The sequence below is a fragment of the Equus asinus genome, chromosome 21 (genome assembly GCF_041296235.1).
Source record: "Equus asinus isolate D_3611 breed Donkey chromosome 21, EquAss-T2T_v2, whole genome shotgun sequence".
Classification (NCBI taxonomy): Eukaryota; Metazoa; Chordata; class Mammalia; order Perissodactyla; family Equidae; genus Equus; species Equus asinus.
The window spans coordinates 10612107-10632444 of NC_091810.1; the positions used below are offsets into that span (position 1 = coordinate 10612107).

Consider the following 20338-nt stretch of genomic DNA (forward strand, 5'->3'; position numbering starts at 1 on the left):
GGACGAGCCCTGGTGGGGAAAGCGGAGGGGGGCTGGGGGCAGTGAAGGCCACGGCACAGACGGGGCACAGAGAGCAGCCGCAAAGACCCAGAAGCACCGCTGGTGGCACCCCCCTGAGGCTGCATGCTCCTGCGCCCACAGGCAGGGGACAGCGGAGAAGTCGGGGGGTGCGGAGGGGCAAGGACAACCGCCTGCACCGCTGGCTGCCAAGAGCACCTCCCAGCCCACGGCCCTACCTCCGCCAGCAATGGCCGCCTCCAGCACAGACACAGCCAGCTGGTCCGTGACCGCCAGGTCCTGGGGGTCCCCTGACGTGCATACCCAGCGGAAAGGCCCGAATCCTTGGGAGAATATGTCCCTGCAAAGACAAAGTGCCTTATCACTCTGGGGCTTCCCAAGCTGGCTGCACCCCCTGGCCAGGCTCACCACGATCCAGGGAGGGGAGGCCAGCAGATGATCCAGAACTGAGTGGGGTGACGGCTGTGTGTGAAGTGAGCGTGTGCTGGGGTGCGTAGTGTGTGGGCATGTGTAGTGAAGTGGGAGCTTCCACATCTAGAATTGTTACTGGAAGCCCCTAAGCCATTTATTGGACAGGAAGCTGCGGAGGCCCTGCCTGCCACAGGCCCCCTCCCTCCCCTTAGCCCCTTCGTGACCTCAGTGCCCCCCTCAGCCCCCTCAGTGTTCCCTTTCCCTCTAGCCCTCTGCCCCCATCTCAGAGCTGCACCATCTCTAGCTGCGGGAGCAGGGACCTGGGACACGAGCAGAAATGTCCTTAAACTGCTGTTACAGACAACCTAAAAATCAGTCAAGTAAAACTAAATAGTTGGGAGAAAAGTGAAAGTGGGGACTTGGCCACATTTGCCTTAGGGGACCTGGCCTTCCCAGGGGACCTGACCTTCCTGGGAAACCTGACCTTCCCAGGGGCCTGACCCTCTCAGGGACCTGACCTTCCCAGGGGATCTGGCCTTCCTGCGGACCTGGCCTTCCAGGGGACCTCGAGCAGAGGGTGCAGCAGCCTGGGCGTCCCTGGCCTCCCATGCTCACCAGCCCCCTTGCAGGCTACCTTCCTGCCTCCCTCCTCAGAGACACCCCAGCTGCCCCTGCCCCTGTGGCCGGCACCCACATGGCTCTGCCTCCCCACCCCCAGTGAGCCTGAGAAGGAGGCGTTTTGGTCTCCCTCCCTCCCGCCCTCTTGCCCACCTGGTGCATGCGAGGGCTGGCCAACCTTCCAACAGCATCATGAGGCTGCCGACCCCCCACCTCCCCCTCCCCCCGCCGCCCCCTTCCCCCCTGCCCCCTGCGCATCTGTGTTGCTTAAGCCTAGGTTGCTTGGCTTGGCGTCGACACCTCCACCCTCAGCCCAGCCCCTTGGGCACTGCCCACTCCTCCCTCCGTGTCCTGGGCCGCTGGTCTCTCCAGACCTGCCTGAGAGGCCGGGGGGCACACAGGCTTCAAAGTCTTGGCCTTCATGGACTGAGCCACCAGCTGCCTGCTCGGAGCCTGCGGCTGTGGCCACGAGATGGGCAGCAATGTGGATGCAGCACTCAAGGTACACAGACGTTGGGGTGTTCACCAGGAAGTGACCTCGGCTGGCGCCCCCAGCCTCCTTGCTCTCTCCCTGAGGCCCTGCACCAGGTCACTGAGGGTTTCAGCTCCTCTTCACCTGCATTTTGTGGTGGAAGCCCTGTGACCTGGTGTGATGGCCACTCTACGGCTGAGCAAAGGCGTCAGTGCACGACCCCAGCGGTGGTCAGAGGGGGCAGCTTGCCCGACCTGATTGTCCAGGCCCAGGACGCTGGGAGGGGCCCCATCACCTACCCCATGATGTGCTGGACATACGAGGGGTAGCGGAATTCTGTCTTACGGGCGCCTTTCTTCTCCACGTCGGCTCCTGTGGACAGAGCCCCCGCCCAGAATCACTTGGAGGGGCCGAGGGCTGGCAGGCCCCCCAAGGTAGGACATATGCCACCATCCAGAGGGTGATTTAACAAAGGCCTGAGGAAGGACCATGGGAGCACCCTGTCCCGACAGGGAAGCACCACCCGTCTCTGTCGAGGTATAAGGAGGAGAGAGAGAGCAAGGGCACGCTGCCCTCTGTGCACACTGCACGGGGTATGGCTGCCTCTGCCCGTCCATCTGCCTCGCATCCAGACAGGCACTCCAGAGGCTGAAGACTCCAGGAGGGAGCTGGTGCCAGACACAGGCCAGGAGGGAGACTTCCCACTGTCTATCTTTTGTACCTTTTGAACTTTACCCTCCATGAATGATTCACCTGTTTTATAGAAAGAAGTTTCCATCACAGAAAAGTAAAAGTGCATTTTCTTGCACTTTTTTCCCTTATACCCAAGCATCGCACCTGCTCTCCCCATGGTGCTTTCCGTTGTTCTTAAAGCAAATGGAGAAACCAAGGCCCAGTGAGGCCAAAGACTTAGCGGGGCCAGTTTCCAGAAGGCCTGGGCAGGGGCACTGTGGAACCTGCATGCCGTGGTCTCCACCTCCCCCAGGCACCTACCAGCCACCCCTGGCTGGAGAGAGGGCAGGTTGCCCAGTGCCAGCATCTTGGCCCCTCCCAGCCAGGGAGGCTGGGGCCCCCTCACCCAGCCTCAATTCTCCTCTCACCTGCTCTTTGGGCCTCCAAGAGGAAGGCGTTGCCATAGTCCCAGAAGAAGAAGTTCTCCTTGGCCAGCCTGTTGATGGCTGAGACTTGCCTCCTCAGGCTGCAACAAAGCAGTGGCCAGTGGTCAGCTCGGCCCACCAGTGAGGCTCTGAGAGCTGGCCCTCTCTGTCCCACCTCTGTCATCGCAGAGCCCCACCCCTTGGAGCTCAGGCAGCTCTGCTGACTTCCACTTTGTCTGATAGAGGTGGAAACAGAGGCTCAGAGAGATTAAGGGTCTTGCCCAAGGCCACACACCTGGCCGCTGGAGAACCAGGTGGAGGCCAGAAAAGCCCAGTCCAAAAGCTCCTGCCGGCCGTGTGTGCTTCCCCGACTCTGCGCCCATGCCCCAGGCCCACACCCACCCCCGAGCAGCCCAGGGCCAGCGCACCTTTCCTGGACCAGGGCCTTGAATGCAGCTGGGTTAGAGGCCAGGAGGCTCTGGGCCTCTGTGAAGCCCAGCTGCACAGGGTAGTAGCCGCCATTGAACGGGTTGTGGCAGGACGTCTGGTCTGAACCCAAGTCCACCAAGAGCTCCCCTGTGGTATCCAGTTCGTGGACCAGGCGCTCCCTGGGGAGATGCAGGGTGGGTGGTGATTGCCAGGTGGCACCTGCTGGGGGCAGGGGCGGGCACCCTCTGGCCTGTAGCACATTTTGCAGCCCACAAGACCTGCAGCAAGCTGAGACTAATCCTGCATCCCCCCCACAAAGAATTCTGCTGGGGAGACTGCCGGGCCTGGCAGAGAAGCTGCTGTGAGCTGACACTTGAAGCTTTGTGTCCCAGGAGTACTGGCCGCCCTGAGGACCTTGGCCAGAGGGGGAGGTTCACCTGGGGTTCTCTAGGCTGCCAATGCCATACCCCAACTTACCAAAGATCCACCACATTGCCATGGTAACCAAGGCTGAGCACCTCCTTCCTTCTCCTTGCTTCCCTAGAAGAGGATACAAGCAGGACAGATGTTCCCGTCACACCTGCCCACAGCTGCCCCCCACAAACAGGGGGCACCAAGCTGGCCAGATTACAGGAAACCCAGAGGACCCCCGAAAGTTCTGTGTGCAAGTGGAGGGCAGGGCCTGAGGTGCAGGCACTGATGAGGCATGCCATCTGAGGACCTGACTGTAAGGGCCGTGGTCTCGGCTGCCCCAGACAGGAGAACGGACACAACAGTGTGACAACCCTCACCCAAGGACGATGAGGAGACTCACAGAACTAGGGCTATTGCTATTAGGGCTCTGGGAGATCTTTCTAGAACTTACTCAAGGTGATCCTCAAATTGTAGATGTCATTAAAGATGATTCCAAACATTACTTGGAAAAATAAAAGGACAAAAATGTGAAACATATTTTGGGGAAGAGATTTGAACATATAAAAGCCATCACAGGTATCAGAGGTGTCAGAAAGCAGTCAGTGAGGTGGCACGGCACCTGCTTAAGATGCAGACTGACTGAGCCCAAGCTTGGCGGAGGAGGCCAGGCACGCTCCTCTCCCAAGAGCGCAAGGACGACGAAGCAGGAAAAGGCACCGAGTCCCGGAGCAGTGAGTGGGCCCCCAGACCGTGCCGAGCTGGAGGAGGACTGCATCCCAGCCGAAGGGCCAGCACAGGGACGGGGCCCCGGAGCCTCACTCCATCCCCAAGTGTGTGTTCCGCAGCTCAGGGAGCAGACGTGCGACGACAGGCTGCTTAAGGCAGTTTGTTAAACTGACTTGAAGTGATTTTGTTGTGTGTGTGAGAGACAGCAGGAATTAAGCTGGCCCAAACTTTGTGTGAGCTACAAGAGGGAGAAGGCAGATGGAAGAGAGATATTTAGAGATGACAAAAATATCAGAGCGGTTGGAAGTGTGTGTGAGAGCGTATGCATGTTGAGTGTGTATGTCTGCATGTGTGTGAAAGTGGGCATATGTAGGAATGAGTGTACATGTGTATGTATGTGGGCGTGTGTGACAGTGTGCAAGTGTGTGTGTGTTTTCAGGATGCTAAACAGCATTAACAGACATAGGAGCCAGATGAGGCCGGACCCTTCGACGCCACACCAGGAGTTTGGAATTTCTCCCATAATTGATGAAGAGTCAGCTGAGAGCAATGTGGTCAAAGTGATATTTTAGATAGATCTATGTCAAAATAGTACCCAGTCTTCAGTGTGCATTTTGACATTTCATACAAACCCCCTTTGAAGCCCCGGGTTCTAAGCGTGGCTGTGCGGCGGCGGCCTTCCCCGCGGGACCCAGGTCTGCTAGCAAGTGAGCCGAGAGGGCGCTTCACAAATCGCATCTGGGTGGCAGCTCCCAGCCAGTTGCCCCCCATTCCCACTAAAATACCTCAGGAGACATCAGCGAGGAGGGAAACGCTGCCTCTGATGCGGCACAGACACCCCAGCCTAAATGGGGAGGAACCTGAGGGGTCCCGCTGAGGAAAAGCTCCACCGTTCAAAGGCTCACGCCCCCTAGCAGGTGAGACGGGCACATGCTATGTGGTGTGTCCGGGCTGGCACTGAGGCCACAGCAGGGAGAAACAAGACACATTCTGTGCAGAACTGTGGCTGAATATCATGCATAACTGTGGGAACACCAAGAGAGTGACTGAAAATCTCTTGGAACCCAGTGTCTCACCACAAATCTGCAGACCCAGGGGTTTCCTATGCACTGGCAATACGGACCAGCAAGAAACAGACATGGAGAAGACCCTCCCCCGATGCTTCTCCTGTACGACCTGAGTATCACTTGGTGTGGTGCCCACCGGTGGCCGGGTGTCAGGCACTGAACAGCCACACGAGGCAGCTCAGCCTCCGGGTCCCCACTTTCGACCTCACATCGGTTGTTGTACCTGAGTCTTTGAATGCAGTGGTCCAAGCTGTCGGCTACCTCCATCAGCCAGCCTTGCTTGTGGCGTTTCATGAGGGCTGCTCTATCCACCTGGGACCATGAGACACAGAGCCACCCAGTGACTAGTCACCCCTGAGTGTGTCACCCTCCTCTAGGCAGGTGCCAGGCCCCATGTAGATCACCACTTTTTAACAGTCAGTGCCTTCCTTATCAACAGAACTTGGATTTTGTTCAGACTGACACTGTGCTCAGTCCCAGGAGATGAACCATGTCCCAGCTAATCACAACTGTCCTTCCCACTGTTTCCAGCCTCCCTTGTAGATTGACCAATGACATAAAAGAAGGAATTTCTAAGACATTATTTTTCTGCTAAAATAGAGTCAGCCATAGCTGGCACTTCCCCTTCTCCCTTCTTCCTGTCTTGAATATAGATGGGATGGCTGGGGCTGAAGCAGCCATTTTGTATCCATGAAGGAAGCTCAAGAGAATCTAGAGATGTTGGCCCTGACATCACTGAGCTGCTGAACCAATGCCAGCACCGCTGGTTACATGAGAAAAATAAAACTATTTGTGTAAGCTGCCTAGTTCAGTTTTTTGCTAGCTGCAGCCAAATGGGCTCCAAACAAGTACAGCTACATATGTCACAGGTTTAGTATTAACTAAGAGCAAATCACACTGGTGTGTATCAAGGCTTTCCTCAGAGCCACTCACCTCCTCTTCCTGCTTCCCTTCCTCTCCTTGGCACTACCGATGAAAGCTGAGAGCCCTGAAGGAAAGCCACCTGCCCTCGCCCCCAGCAGACGGCAACGTGTCACCTTCCCCACCGAATGGGGACCGGCTGAGTTGGCGGAGTCTGTGTTCATTTATTCTCAAACATTTACTAACTCCCACCTACATTCCAGGGATGTGGTGGAAAAGGGAAGTGGTGCCCACAGAAGGTCAGTGTCATGGGGGCATCGACAGGCCAGGGAAGGTGGGGGCACATCGAGGGCAGCAGGCGTGCTGCGGTGGGGACCCAGCCTGGGAGGCTTTGAGGAGGGGTGAGAGAAGAGAGGGTGAGGCTGTGAGCGGCTCTGGAAGGAGGATGGGGGGAGGTGGGTGGGAAGCAGACTCGGTCCTCCTACTGGCTCACCTCTGCTATCACGCCGATGCACCCCACGATGACTGCCGCTTTGGCCTGAGCTCCACTCATGCCGCCCAGCCCAGAGGTGACAAAGACCTTCCCGGCCAGGTCCTCGGTGCCCAGATACCGACGCCCGGCATTCAACACGGTGAGCTGCAGGGAGAGAGTGGGGCGCTCACTGTCCACTCCCAGGATGTCCACCTCCCATCCCCGACGGCCAGACGCGGCCCCTGTCTCACCACTGTGCCGTGGACGATTCCCTGGGGACCGATGTAGCAATAGCTGCCCGCTGTCATCTGGCCATACCTGACCACAGAGAAGGCAAGCAGCGAGGTGAGCCCAGGCCCAGCTTCTCCCCGTCACCCACTTTGGATGCTCGAAAACTCATTTTTAGTTACCCCAGAATGCATTAGTACAGTCTCCTTAAAAAGCATTTTAGAAAAGGCTACAGTCCCCATTCCTGGTGCCCTCTGGCCTCTCGACCTGCTATAAACAGGTTTCGCTCTCTCAGAAGCTGTGGTCTCAGTGGCAGGATTGCAGTGGGGAATACTTAGCCACATCACCGCACGCTCAGTGTGACCTGACCCAGCACCGGCACTTGCACTTTCCAAGCTTGTGCCCACGTAAGGACGCGCACACCATCGTTCACAGCAACCCTGAGACGGGGAAGCGCCCATCACAGGAGGAGGAAGATGAACCGCAGCGAGCATGATGGAATGCACCCAGCAAAGAAGAACGGAGCCCTCCCATGTGCCACCCTGCTGAGCGAAGAAGCCAGACATTAAAAAGAGTACATTCCGCAGGGGTCCACTCAAGGACCTTTACTCAGGGAGCCTGCCCGCCAGCAGGGGGGAGTGAGCTACGCATACTTGTCAGGGCTCTCCGAGCCACACTCTTCAGGTGTGTGCACTGTGCTGTGTGGGAACGGCATTCAGAGAGCTGTTTGGCGCGAGGAGTTATTATTATTGTTAGTATTATTCACATCAACGGCCTCATTCTGTAGGTATTGTTTCTGAAGCTTGTTTTTCCCCTGAACACAACGCCTGTGGGGGTCTTTGCACATCAGCACACACACATCCTGCTCGTTGCCTTCACGGCTCGCAGTACACAGCACCAGGAGCCACAGAATGTTCTTCTCTCCCCTACTGATCATCGGGATGGCTCCAACTCTGCTACACGGACAACGAACAACACTGCAGCGAGTGACCTCCTGTCCCCCTCCTCGGGCCCAGGGGCCATGCCGTCCAGGGTAGAAACCAGAAACGGGAAGCACTGGGTCCTGGGTCCTCAGTGCAAACATTTAAAATATGAATGGATACCGTCAAATTCAGAGGGATTGTGAGCAGCAATGCATGAGTGTGCCTGTTCCCATCACTTGACAGCCATCAACACTGGAATCTGGGCCGTGTGACGGGAATGACAGCCTTTTGCTCTTGCCTGAGTTTCACCCTTCCCAGAGGACTGCAGAGGTAAGGAGAGTCTTGAGCGCTTACTTCCTTGTAAACTTCAAGTTCACTGTTCTTCTCTATTGGGCTCCTGCCCCCCAGCAACTTTCCCCAGCCCCTTCTCTCTTCTGGATCAAGGGTGGACCCTGATTCTCACAGGTCTGTGTCTGAATGCCAAGCCTGTCCCAAAGCTTAGGCAAGGCACTGGTCCACTTGGAACCTCTGCTTCTGTGACGGGGGAGCCAGGCAAAGAAAGGGTTACTGAGAATCTCATCAATAACTGAGAAGGTCTGTCAAATGTTTTCCAGACAAGGAGAAACTGAAAATGTGCTGTTTTTCAGAAGCTGATGTACCGGTCTCACAGATGTTGCCATCTTGCAGAGAAACGCAGCAAAACCCCTACAAAAGGCTCCAGCCGCAAGCGTCCAAAAGTTGCCTGGAACTTGCTCTGTAATGGTGTGTCACCTTGCACTTGGTGCGTGAGGGTCTGCTGACCCACTACACAGGCGCCCTAGTTAAGCACCGTCATTACACAGTTGTAGCAAATAAACCCGTTATCCTCAGAACTCTTGTGTACGACGTCTCTACTGGCACTGAGCTCAGGGAGACACTGCTTTTGAGAAATGTCCCTGGTGTTCTCCATTGCTTGTGAAAGCAATAAACCTTTCCTTCACCCACTTCTGCCTTGGTTGTGCTTTTCAGCTCTGCACTCACCAAGAAACGAACGTACTGAGTTCGGTATGAATATCACACAACGTAAAAGAACACTGCTAACATAACAGACCTCCATCGGGGGCAGGTGAAACCATCAGACCCCCAGCCCGTGCCAGAGCTGTGCTCCCTGGTGGGCCTGCGTCCACTGGAGCGGAGTGCCCAAGGGCCCCCTTCGTGCCCCGGTGCTAAGGGTGTTACCTTATCATTTCATTAGTTCTCACACAATTCTCTGAGACAGGAGCATCAACATGCCCTCTTTACGGCCAGGACCCGTGTTCTGGTGTTATACAGGGACACATGGCAGAGCTGGGAACTGACGTCAACTCTTTCTGCCTCAATCCTTTGTGACCTGCTGCATGCTGCTCCCAAGATAACTCTTGGAAGTAAATTTGTGGGGACAAATTTTCTCCATTTTGAACTTTTACCCCAGTCACTGGAAGTGACCCTCTTGGCCACCTGTGGCCTTGCTGTCCTGACCTAGACTCCACCCCAATCTGTGACTGCCGTTTTCCCCACAGCCTCCCCAGCACTCGGTGCCATCTGTAGCTTCATTTTTTGTCAGCCTGAGAGTGAAAAAGCTTTGTTTTATTTAGTTGTTCTCAGATTGCTTAGACAAACTTTTTCCTGTCTCTACTGGCGATTTGCATCTTTTCTTTAGTCAAGTGCCAACAGCACCTGGGTCAACCCTCAGGTGCAGCCAACCAGGTGTGACTCTGCAGCTGTACCCTCTTTAAACCTCCAACCTGAATCTACGAAGCAGAAGTCCAGCAACTGCCCGAAGTCACAGTAGGCAACAGTGGAGCCAGGATGTGGACCCTCTGACTGCACGGCTGCTTCTCTTGGTACAGAAGAGGTCTTCAGGCCTCACAATAACATTAACAGCAACAGGAACAACTATGACCAACCAAAAAAGTGCCTGGGTTTCTGAGCCTCAGTTTCTTCCTCCACAAAATGGGTTAATAAGGGTACCTAGTTCAGAGGGTTGTGTAGAGGATTAAATGTGATGGCATCTATAAACCCTGGAACAACACAGTGGTGACTATTATTATGATTATACGATGAAGCTAATGCTGAGGCTAAAGCTAACTAGCCTGAGGCCTGCTTAATTGGCTCCCGGTACGACAGACATGATCACATTTTACTCATGGTTATTATCTCAGAGCAACGCTCCCAGAGAGCCACAGAGACATACGAATCAGGACACTCACTGTAGTATTCATAATCCCAGAGAACTGGAAACGACCCAAATCAGGTGGCAAGTGGGCTAAATAAAGTAAATAATGGTGCAACTGACACCACAGGTAAAACAAGAGTAAGTTAGACCACCTGTCCGCAAATGAGCATGCTCCAGGCTGTGAGGTCAAAGCAGAAGGGCCAGTGCCGAGGGCACTGATGACGGGCTCATTACCTAAACCTGCACCCACACACACGAGAAATGCGTGCAGACACAGGAGTCACTGTGAACTGGGGAATCCAGGGTAGGAGAGGATTTCCCTTCATTGTAGCTCCTTTTACAATGTTGGAGGGACAAATTCTCAGTCTAGAGCATGCATTGATTGCACAACATAAAACGGTAGTGCTCTGCACCTTGACGGGGTTCGAGCTGCACAGGTGCGCGCATTGGTTAGAACTCATTGAATGGTGCACGTAAGGTGTACATTTATTACATATAAATTTCACCCCAAAAGAAAAAATATAAACACATATGGAATTCCAGGCCATAATATTGCATCTTACTTTGAGAAGCATCAAAAACCAAGTTGGAGGGATAGATGGGAGGACAGATAGAAAGATAAACATGGGATAAAGTGAGTTGAGTAGTGTGTTAATCACAGAATCTTGGTGTTCACTGTAAATTCTTTCAATTTTTTGCATGTTTGAAATTATTCATAATAAAATATTGGAGAAAAGGATTCAAACTGTATGTTCACTTGCTTACAAGTATATAAAAATTGTAAGCATATCCATGAAAACTAGTAGGGAACACGTAAATATGAAATTGTGCTCCAGTGCTGTGATTGGAAGTGGTTTTGAAAATTGTATTTAGCATTGCTACATTGTTTTATAATGAAGCATGGCGTGAAATGAATAAAGGAAAATCTCCTTCAAAGTGAGGCCAGGAAGCCCTGAAGGGGGAGCTCTGGTGCACACACCGGCTGTCGCAGCTTCTCGCACAGCTCCGGGAGGAAGCAGGTCAGTCACCATGCCAGGAGGAGGGGAGACCCCCCTGCCCAGCAACAGCCCAGCTGCTAAGCAGCTGTCACCACCCTGAACGCTCTCTCTCCTCCAGGGGACTTTTGTTCAAAACAGCCCCTCCCAACTTCGCCCTTTCCTCTATAAAAGCAAGTCCCTCTCCTTTGTTCTCTGGACTTGCCTATGATTTTGCCATAGTTTGCACATCCTGAGTTACAATTCTTCTGCTATCCCTGAATAAACTCATTTAGCTGGCAAAATGAGTGGCTCTTCTGCTTTTAAGGTCAACGACGGCTAAGGTGGAAACGCCATAGTATAAACTGAAATAGCGACTTACATTGTAACCCCCATGGCAAAGAGCTTGTCATACTCTGTCCTGGAGGAGTAGTTGGGAATGACCTGGAAGAGAGGGACGGAGCCGAGGGCTGGGGCAGCACAGAGCCCTCGGAAATGACGGCTGAGCAAGTGTCAGGAACACCCGGTTCTCCCCGCTGCCCCCGGGCAGGCTCTGTGCCCAGCTGCCCCGAGACCCACCATCCCATTGGTGATGACCAGCCGAGGGGCACCAGGGCTGCTCGGAAAGAGGCCCAGCGGATGTCCACTGTACATGACCAGGGTCTGCTCCTCTGTCATCTGTGACAAGTAGGACATCGTCAGCCAGAACTGCAGAGGAGAGCAAAGCACAGAGGGCTCTGTTAGTGGGGGCCCCACAACAGGCCTCAAGTCACCAACCAGGCCCAGAGGCCCCCACAAGCCCTGGGAGTCCCCCCTGGTGCCTCTGTCCCTCCAGGTCTCCATTGCACTCCAGCGGCTCCTGGGGCCCCCAGTAATGCCACTCCTGCCCGCAGGACCTTCAACATCCCCAAAGAGGCTCCAGTGATGGCATCTCAGGCATCCGGGGGGCAGAGACCTGAGTCCTGAGCTGTGAGTTTGTAAGCTCCTTCCAGGCAGAGGACGTGGTTGGGGGAAAGGCCTGGGAGTGAGGGCCAGGCCAGCATACCTGAGCCCAGTTGCCGAACACCTGCCCATTTCCTCCATAGGTCACGAGCTCCTGGGGAAACTGGAGAAGACGCAGTGTTGTCTGAGCTGAGGGCCTGGGAAGGGAGGGCCCCCATCCCTGCACTGGGCTCAACAGGGCACGGTGGCCCACAGCCCCTGAAGAAGGAGTTGGGGGGGGCAGGGGGAGAAGCCAGAGGGGACGAGACCCAGGGACAGAGGCCTCTGTCGGAAGACTGGCCCATCTGTGGGGTAAGGGCGTGGCTTGGGGTGAGGGTCAGAGCTAGGTCTGAGGTCACTTTGGGAACTCATCCTGGGGTCAATGTCAGGACTCTGTGACCAGGTTCCGGGGCCACGGCCAGGGCTGCAGAAGCTCTGACCATGAGGCACAGTGGCCAGATTCCAGGGATGTATTGCCCTCAAGTATGACCCTGGGACTCACTCCCGCAGAGGCTATCCTTTCTCAGATGTGGGCATCCGGTGCACAGACCGGCTCTCGAGGATGCCTGTGACAGGCATGTGCGGCCATGTCCACGTGTGGCTATCAAGCCCTTGAGCCACGGCTCGTTTGATATGCTCTAAGTGTAAAATACACCCCTGATTTCAAAGACTTAGTAGGAAAGAAGATTGTGAAATATGTCAATAATTTTTTTATCGATTACATGTTAAAATGATAATATTTTGAATATATTGGGATAAACAAAATACAGTATTAAATCTGCTTCTTTTTACTTTTTCATGTGGCTATTAGAAAATTTACAGTTACACGTGTGTCATTGTACCAACGTTGACGTCCTGGTGCTGATGCTCTGCTATAGAGATGGAAGATGTACCACTGAGGGAAGCTGGGAGGGGGTATGTGGTCCTCTCTGCACTATCTTTACAACGTCCTGTGAATCGATCATTATTTCTAAGTACAAATCTTAAAGGAATTACATGTGCGGGTCACATCATGTTTCTATTGGACAGCGCTGGCCCCCAGGCCTTGGCTCCCCCAGCCGTTACCTGGGCCACGGCAGGGTCCAGGTTGTTCATGATCATGTGCATGATGGCCGCAGCGGCTCTCGTCCGGCAGGGGTACTGCTCAACTGGGTAGGCCCTGCAAGGGGAGGCCAGTGGCCAGGCGTGAGGATGGGAGCGCACCAGGCTTCCCTCTGGCAGAGCTCAGGCCCACACTGGCCACAACCCAGCACCTGGCCACACAGGGGTGGACAGCCAGACCTGCGTCCTGCACAAGTCGCCAAGAAGCTCCTAGCAGGAGGTGGTTCCAAGCTACCAAGGGGCTCATGCTGGGCTTTGTGCTCCCCCTTCTAGGGGTGGGGAGTAGGGCCCGAGCCCACCTGGGCCACCCTTCCTTCCTACTTGGCAGGCTCCAACTGGGAGAAAGCTGACTTTGAGGCAAAGCTGATGGCTGCTTTCCAGAAGCCTCTACCCTGGGCAGAGCTTACTTATTCCTTCTTTTCTTCATGTCACCAGGGTTCCTGGGCACTGATTCCAGAGCAGGTGCAGGCCAGCAGACCCTGACAGGAATGAGGGGACACGGCTCCTGCTTTATGGGGAGGACAACAGTCCCTAGGTAGTCCCAGACAAGTCTGGCTTCTGGCACATTCAAGACCAACGGTGCTCAGCGTGTGACCCCTGGGCAGGGGCAGCAGCATCTGGGAACTGTGAGAAAGGCAGACCCTCCCACCCCACCCTAAAACTACCGAATCCACCGTGTTGGGTAAGGCCAGCCAGCCACGCTCTCACAGGGCCTCCAGTGCCGCGCATGATTCAGCTTGAGACCCCTAATGGGGACCCTGAGCATGTGAAGATGCACAGAGACCCCTCTCCTCACCCTCTGGCAGGACGGCAAGATGTGAAGTTTAGAAAGCGATTTTGTACACAGTTTGGCTCCAGAATTGCACAGAACTGACTGCCCAGGACGGTGGGCAGAGACCCATCTGATAAGGATCCCGTATCTAGAGACCAGCCCCAGGCTGCAGACGCCACAGATGACAACGCAGCCACCCCCTCTGCGCGAGTGCGTCAGCTCGGCATGCCACGTGCAAGGGGCTCCTGGTGCACAGCCCGGATGTGCCCCCCTCCTGCTGGCTCTCCCGGGCACCTGACCTCCAGCACCCCTCCTGGTAGCCCCGCTCCGCGCCCCCTTTGAAAGTGCGCTTTCCGGTGCTCACCTCATTTCAATGCTGGGGCAGAACCGGTACATGTAGATGTGCCCGTACAGTCGCAGCTCTTCGGCGAACTCAGGGGCCAGCAGCTCCTGGAGGTCCGGGGGGAAGTAGCGCAGGGCGTTCCTCAGTGCCAGCTGCAGGAGGAGAGCGGTGAGGGGCAGCAGGCGGTGCAGGGCTCCAGGATGGGCCATCCTTTGTCCTCACCTGGATTTGCCTCTGCTCCACTCAGAAACATACGGTGCCACTCAGAGACTGCCTAGTTCTCACCCCAGGCCCATCTACAACATCACCTCCTTCAGGAAGCCTTCCTGGATTGCCCTCCCCCTTCACATGGGCAGACCTCTAGTCCCTCTCTTTTCCACATACTGGGGATCAAGTGCCTTGACCCCAGGCAAGGACCAGAGAGGGGTCTGCTCTGAGGCTCGAGACTGCAGTGAGAGATGCAGACTCAAGAGGAGGAAAAGCAGGCCTGCAGGTCCCACAGGCACCTTGTCAAGCGCAGGGGGAGCGCCCTCCAGCAGCACACAGTGTGGTCAGCAGCCTCAGGCGGTGCTCAACTGCATGCCTGCAGCTCTGGAGGGAGAGCCCGCGGATCCCGGGGAGCTCTTCTCAGGAGGAACCTTCGAGGGCTTCTCCTCGTCCCACCAGGGAAGGCAGCCCCAACTCCCACACCCCACAGCCGTCAGGCCTCTCCAGACACCGGCTGCTCCTGTCCTGCCTCAGGGCCTTTCACTCACCCTTCCCTCGGCCTGAATCCCCGCCACCACCCCGCCTTCTCTCGGAGGGCGGGGCTTCACCCAGGCCTCGGCCCCAGGCCCCTCCTCAGAGGCCTGCCTTGACTCCGCCTTCTTGACTGCCAGCCTCTCTCCCCATCTTTGTTTCCTTCCCAAGCCTTACATTGTCAGCGCTCTACGGTTTGTTTCCTTGCTTCCAATCTGTCTCGCTAAGCTTAAGGAGGGCCAGAGTCCTGGCGGACCCTTCACAGCCCTCTTCCTTCCAACACCAGGACTGGATCCTGATGGTGGGAGCAGGCGAAGGCGGAGGGGCCCAGGGTGATGACCTGGTGCACGGGTGCACATTGAAGCCATTTATTCAACCAGCTGACCCTGGAGAACAAACCACTTTGGCGGTGAGGGGAGATGAGGAGCTGGGTGTGACGAATTTATTCATTCATTCATTCAACACGTGTGTGTTGAGGGGAGATGTGGTGGAAGGCAGGAGGCGACAGGGGAAGTGCCTAGGGCACAGGACTGGGCCCTGAGGACATCAGTATTGGGGCAGTGGCAGAAGTGCCACCCAGGGAGACCAGGAGCTGGGAGCTCAGTCAGGAGCACAGGCGCCCTAGGGACGAGGGCAGAGGGGTGGAGAAGGAGGACAGCCAGTCCAGTGCACCCAGAGGTCCAACACAGCCCAGGCTAAGACATGTCCCCAGGATGGAATGACAAGGGTGTCACTGGGGGCCTCAGGGGTGGGGTGGGGCGGGAGGAGAGAGAAAGAGAGGGATAATTCAGGAAGGAGCTGAGGGCAAGACCAGATAACGAGGGAAAACACCAGCTCAGGGAGCTATAGAAACTGGAAAGGTTTGCAGAGCCGTTCCCTCATTTAATTTTCACATGGAATAAAAGCACAGACTCCCTTCTCCCTTGGAAAAACCTGATCAGGAATATGAGCTTCTCCAGAATGGTGGCTGGAATACGCCCCAGCAGGAGGCGCTCAAACTCCAGCGGCCATCACCATCGCCCAGGTCTGTGCAGCCCAGGGCTGGGCCTCCCGAAGTCTCTGACTTGCATCTCTGACATGTTGCCAGGTGACGCTGCTGCTGCTGGCCCAGGGGCCCCACTTCGGGAATGGCTGCAGGACAGCAACGAGGATGAACAATCCAGAGCTCTGTGCAGCAGGAGGATGACTCTCCCGCCGTGAGCTTGGGAGAAAGAAGCCAACGCAAAAGGGGCGCACTGCACAGCTTGCAGCCTGGGATTCCAAGAGCAGCAAGGTTCAGGGGTGCGCTCAGGAGTCAGGGCAGCGGGCCCTCGGGGTCGCAGCCCCTCCTTTCTGCCCGTGCGTCTGTGAGGGGCACACCTGTGCACAGGTGATTTCAGCTGCTTTCTGTGAACGTTACACTTCATCACAAAGACTGGTTTTTGTTTGTTCGTTTTTTCCTTGTGTACAGCTGAAACCAGGGGCCAACTTGCTTTAACTATACTCAGTTAGTTATTTGCAAAAGCAGTCAGATAGCGCATTACCAAAGCCCAACCTACAGACAGCAGCTCTGATGCTTGGTCACCATGGTAACGCATGCTTAAGCTGTTTTTCAGGAACTGAGAGTCGACTCCTGGTCCAGTTGAGGCCAGTTAAGATCACTGACTCATCAACTGACAGGCACCCTTTGATGCCAGAGGGCCGAAAACTCCACCCTCAGATCATGCTGAGGCCACGACTTTGTGAACACATGTCCTATGAGGAGCCATGAAGCTGGGCCACGCCTGCCCAGATCCTCAGTTACCTTACTCCTGCTCACCTCCAACCATCCATCCCACACTTCACACCACCCTGCCCTTTTATCCCATAAACGTCCCTAATCCCCATTTTCGGGGAGGTAGATTTGAGATCTGTGCTCCCCTCTCCCTGCTTCACTGCCTCATGAATAACCCCTTTCTTTGCGGCAAACTTGCCATCTCAGTGATGGGCGTTCTGCGTGGCAGGCCAAACAAGCCTGGTTCGGGAACACAGCTTCTAATCAGAGCTTGCCAAGCGAAACTGAACATTTAAAGAAAAGTTTCAAAAGCAATATCTATTACACACACACACACAAGACTTGACCTTACTACCCGGGTCCTAATATAGTCTACCCTATTCTAGCTTCTTGCATTTCATTTTCTAACAAATACTGAATGCAACACCCTAACCAATTTCATAACTTGCCAAAAGGTGGCAGCCACAGTCTGCAACCCCGTGTTCCCGTTTCCCAGCACTGCTGCTTCCTTACTGGGGTGAGCCTGGCATCTCACTAAGATGCTAGATGGAGGGGGGCCCGGGCTGAACAGAGTCAAATGCTTTTGCAACAGTGTATATAACTCGAAAAAGCAAAATTAAGGTTCCCGTCAAAATTAATGATTTTTAAATTGTATCATCGATAGAATGGACCTGGCCACTCTTTAAATGTTTTAAAGGCTGTACTAACATCAGTCTGTTCTAAAATGAATGCACGTGTGCCATAAACATCAAGGGGATTCTGGAAAGTTCTTGAATCCTAAGCACAGCACAAAAGCTGTTTCCCACATTCTCCCTGGTATAAGATTTCCATCTTAAGACCACTGAAATTTTCTTTATCCCTGAAATTCACTAATTTAGCCTAGACATGTCTCCTTTTCTCTTCTTTTGAGGATAAACGTTATCTTTTCATCTGCAATTTCATGTTTTTCCTTAGTTCGGGAAAATCGTCTTCTATGCTTAACAGGCATAAGAATCTAACAAGCTTAGCAGCCTGCGCCCTTAGGGCCAGAGGATTGATTCATAAAAGGTCCCATGTTCAGCCATTGGGTTGGAGAATTCCTGATGGTATGGTGGGCAGAATAACGGCCCCCAAAGCTGTCTTCGTCCTATTCCCCAGAACCTATGAATATGTCACAACACACGTCAAAGGAGACTTTGCAGGTGTGATTAAGCCAAGGATTTCTAGTTGGGAGATGACCCCACACTATCCAGGTCAGCCCTATGCAACCACAAGAATCCTTCCAAGAGGGAAGCAGGAGGCTCAGAGCCAGAGAGATGTGAATTTGCTATGCTGCTGGCTTTGAAGGCGGAGCAAGAGGCCAGAAGCCAAGGACTGCAGGTGGCCTTGGGAAGCTGGAAAAGGCAAGCAAAGGGATCCTCCCCTCAGAGCCTCCAGAAGGAACGCAGCTCTGCTGCATATACTTTTCTTTCTTCCTTTTTTTTTTTTTTGAGGAAGATTAGCCGTGAGCTAACATATGTTGCCAATCCTCCTCTTTCTGCTGAGGAAGACTGGCCCTGAGCTAACATCCATGCCCATCTTCCTCAACTTTATATGTGAGACGCCTACCACAGCATGGCTTGCCAAGCGGTGCCATGTCCGCACCCAGGATCCGAACCGGTGAACCCCGGGCCACTGAAGTGGAACGTGCGCACTTAACCGGTGCATCATGAGGCCGGCCCTGCATATACTTTTCTAACTTGACATTTTATAAAATACTTAATGCTACTAAAAATAGATTATGAACTTTTAAAACATAAACTAGGACAATCTGATATGTAATATTTGTGCCAAAAAATGAGAATCACGAGACCCAACAGGGGAAGCAAAAGAACAAGTATGATTTCAACATGCCTGCATTTGCACTAATACTTCTTGCCTTTAACCCAGTGAAACCATTTCAGATTCCCAACACCCAGAGTTGTAAGGGAACACAAGTGCGATACTTGAAAGCCACCATGCTGTGGTGGGCTGTTACCGCAGCCCTAGGAGACTGACTCAGTAACAGAATCCTGCCTCGGGAAGAAGGTTTCTCCTGCCATGAGCAAACCCTTCCTGTGTGGTGGCTGACCACCTTGGATACTGGCCTATGACTCTGTTTAGCTCACAGACAAGTGTCTGTGTTTGTGTACACAGTGTGTGTTTACACTGTGTGTGTGTGAGAGAGAGAATTTGGCCTATGCCTTACTCTCATTCTAACCTGGCTGCGTGCTTGTGGGGCAAACCTCACCCACCTGAAAGTTTTTGTCACTATTTCTGCCGAAAATGATGGCCATGATCCAATTGGCCTGGCCTTGTTTGAATCACCCCATCCCTGCACCCGCTCTGGCCCAGCCTTCATTAGGCCAGTTCTAGTAGGAACTGGAGCCAGACTTCCTGGGTCCAAATTATGGCTCAGTCTCTTCCTAGGCCTCTCCAGAGCTTCCATGCCCTCTTCAGCTCTCCACCCCCATAGGTAATGGAGGCTTGAGCAGGTAGGCGTGATCAATTATTAACTCCATTTCCAGCCCCTGTCCCGTCTCTGGAGGATGGGGGGTGGGGCTGACCTGTCCAAACTTCTAATCATGGCTTGGTCTTTCTGGCCACCAGCCCCCATCCAGGAGCCCGCCGAGAGCGGCCTCTCTAGAACAAAAGACACTCCTACCACCCAGGAAATTCCTAAGGATTTAGGAGCCCTGTGTCAGAAACCAGGATCAAAGACCAAGTACCAGTAGAAAGGGAGGGCGGGCAGAGTCACCATCTACATACCTATCTTATTTCACAGGCCGAGCTGAAGGCCGGCTGAGGCCAGCACCCACACTGGAGACTTAGCCCTTCAACAGCTCAAACTCCCCAGACCAACAAGTCACCCCTACTCCGAGGGCTTCTGCCCTTCAAGCAAACGCCGACGTACACGGACAAAGACAGGTGGCCCAGCTCCTCAGTGCCCTCCTCCCAGCACAACACAACATCACACATCTGAGATGTGCAGGTGGCAGAGCTCTCGTCCCCCGGGGACCTGAGGAAGAGGCGTTAACGCCTAGGAGGGAGGTGATCAAGGGGGAGAAATATAACCACGGCTTTGACCAGGCTGAGGCCGGTCGGAAGGACCATGCAAGAGGGGCCGTACTCTTCCCCAGCGCCTCCCACCGCGGCCCCACCCCCCCACGCCCCCCCACCCCGGCCCGCCCCCACACCTTTCCCCAGAGCCCCCCTGCACCCACCCCACCCCCATCCTTCCCCAGCGCCACCTACACCAGCCCCACCCCCACCAGCCCCACCCCCACCCACCCCCAGCGCCCCCTACTCCCGCCCCGCCCCTTCCCTTCCCCAACGCCCTCCACCCCCGCCCCGCCCCCATCCTTCCCTAGCGCCCCCCACACCCACGCCGCCCCGCCCCCGGCTCCTCCCACCCCGCCCTGCCCCCACCCGCACTCTTCCGAGGGGGGGCCCCCCCACACCCACCCCGCCCCCAGCGCCTCCCGCCCCACCCCCACCCTTCCCCAGCGCTCCTTCCATCCTTCCTCAGCGCCCACTCCCGCGCACAGCCTAGGGGGGCAGCCACCGGAAGCGAAGCAGTGTTTATCAGGAGTGGTGGGACTCCTCTTTTCATCTTTGTGCTATTTGTATTTTCTTTTTCCCATTGTTCCTGAAATTCCTGAGGAATCTTGCTTTTTTAAAGGTTGGCACCTGGGCTAACAACTATTGCCAATCTTTTTTTTTTCTGCTTTTTCTCCCCAAATTCCCCC

The 20338-nt window shown here is 54.8% G+C and overlaps 1 protein-coding gene across 6 annotated transcripts in view; it reads right to left on the bottom strand.

The window, feature by feature from the left end:
• Positions 1-20338, bottom strand: part of UROC1 (urocanate hydratase 1) — a 48971-nt gene that overhangs the window by 20024 nt on the left and 8609 nt on the right. For 5 of the 6 annotated variants that reach the window (XM_044754967.2, XM_070492726.1, XM_070492724.1 and 2 more), the window contains 13 exons: positions 14123-14253; positions 12951-13044; positions 11950-12009; positions 11484-11612; positions 11287-11348; positions 6837-6903; positions 6607-6750; positions 5476-5564; positions 3523-3585; positions 3045-3224; positions 2620-2717; positions 1819-1891; positions 237-358 (listed from right to left, as the gene is read on the bottom strand). In XM_044754967.2, coding sequence (XP_044610902.1) covers positions 237-358; positions 1819-1891; positions 2620-2717; positions 3045-3224; positions 3523-3585; positions 5476-5564; positions 6607-6750; positions 6837-6903; positions 11287-11348; positions 11484-11612; positions 11950-12009; positions 12951-13044; positions 14123-14253 — 1312 coding nt within the window. Of the gene's footprint in view, positions 1-236; positions 359-1818; positions 1892-2619; positions 2718-3044; positions 3225-3522; positions 3586-5475; positions 5565-6606; positions 6751-6836; positions 6904-11286; positions 11349-11483; positions 11613-11949; positions 12010-12950; positions 13045-14122; positions 14254-14607; positions 14906-20338 lie in introns of those variants that run through there. The other variant, XM_070492725.1, reaches the window with a different exon arrangement.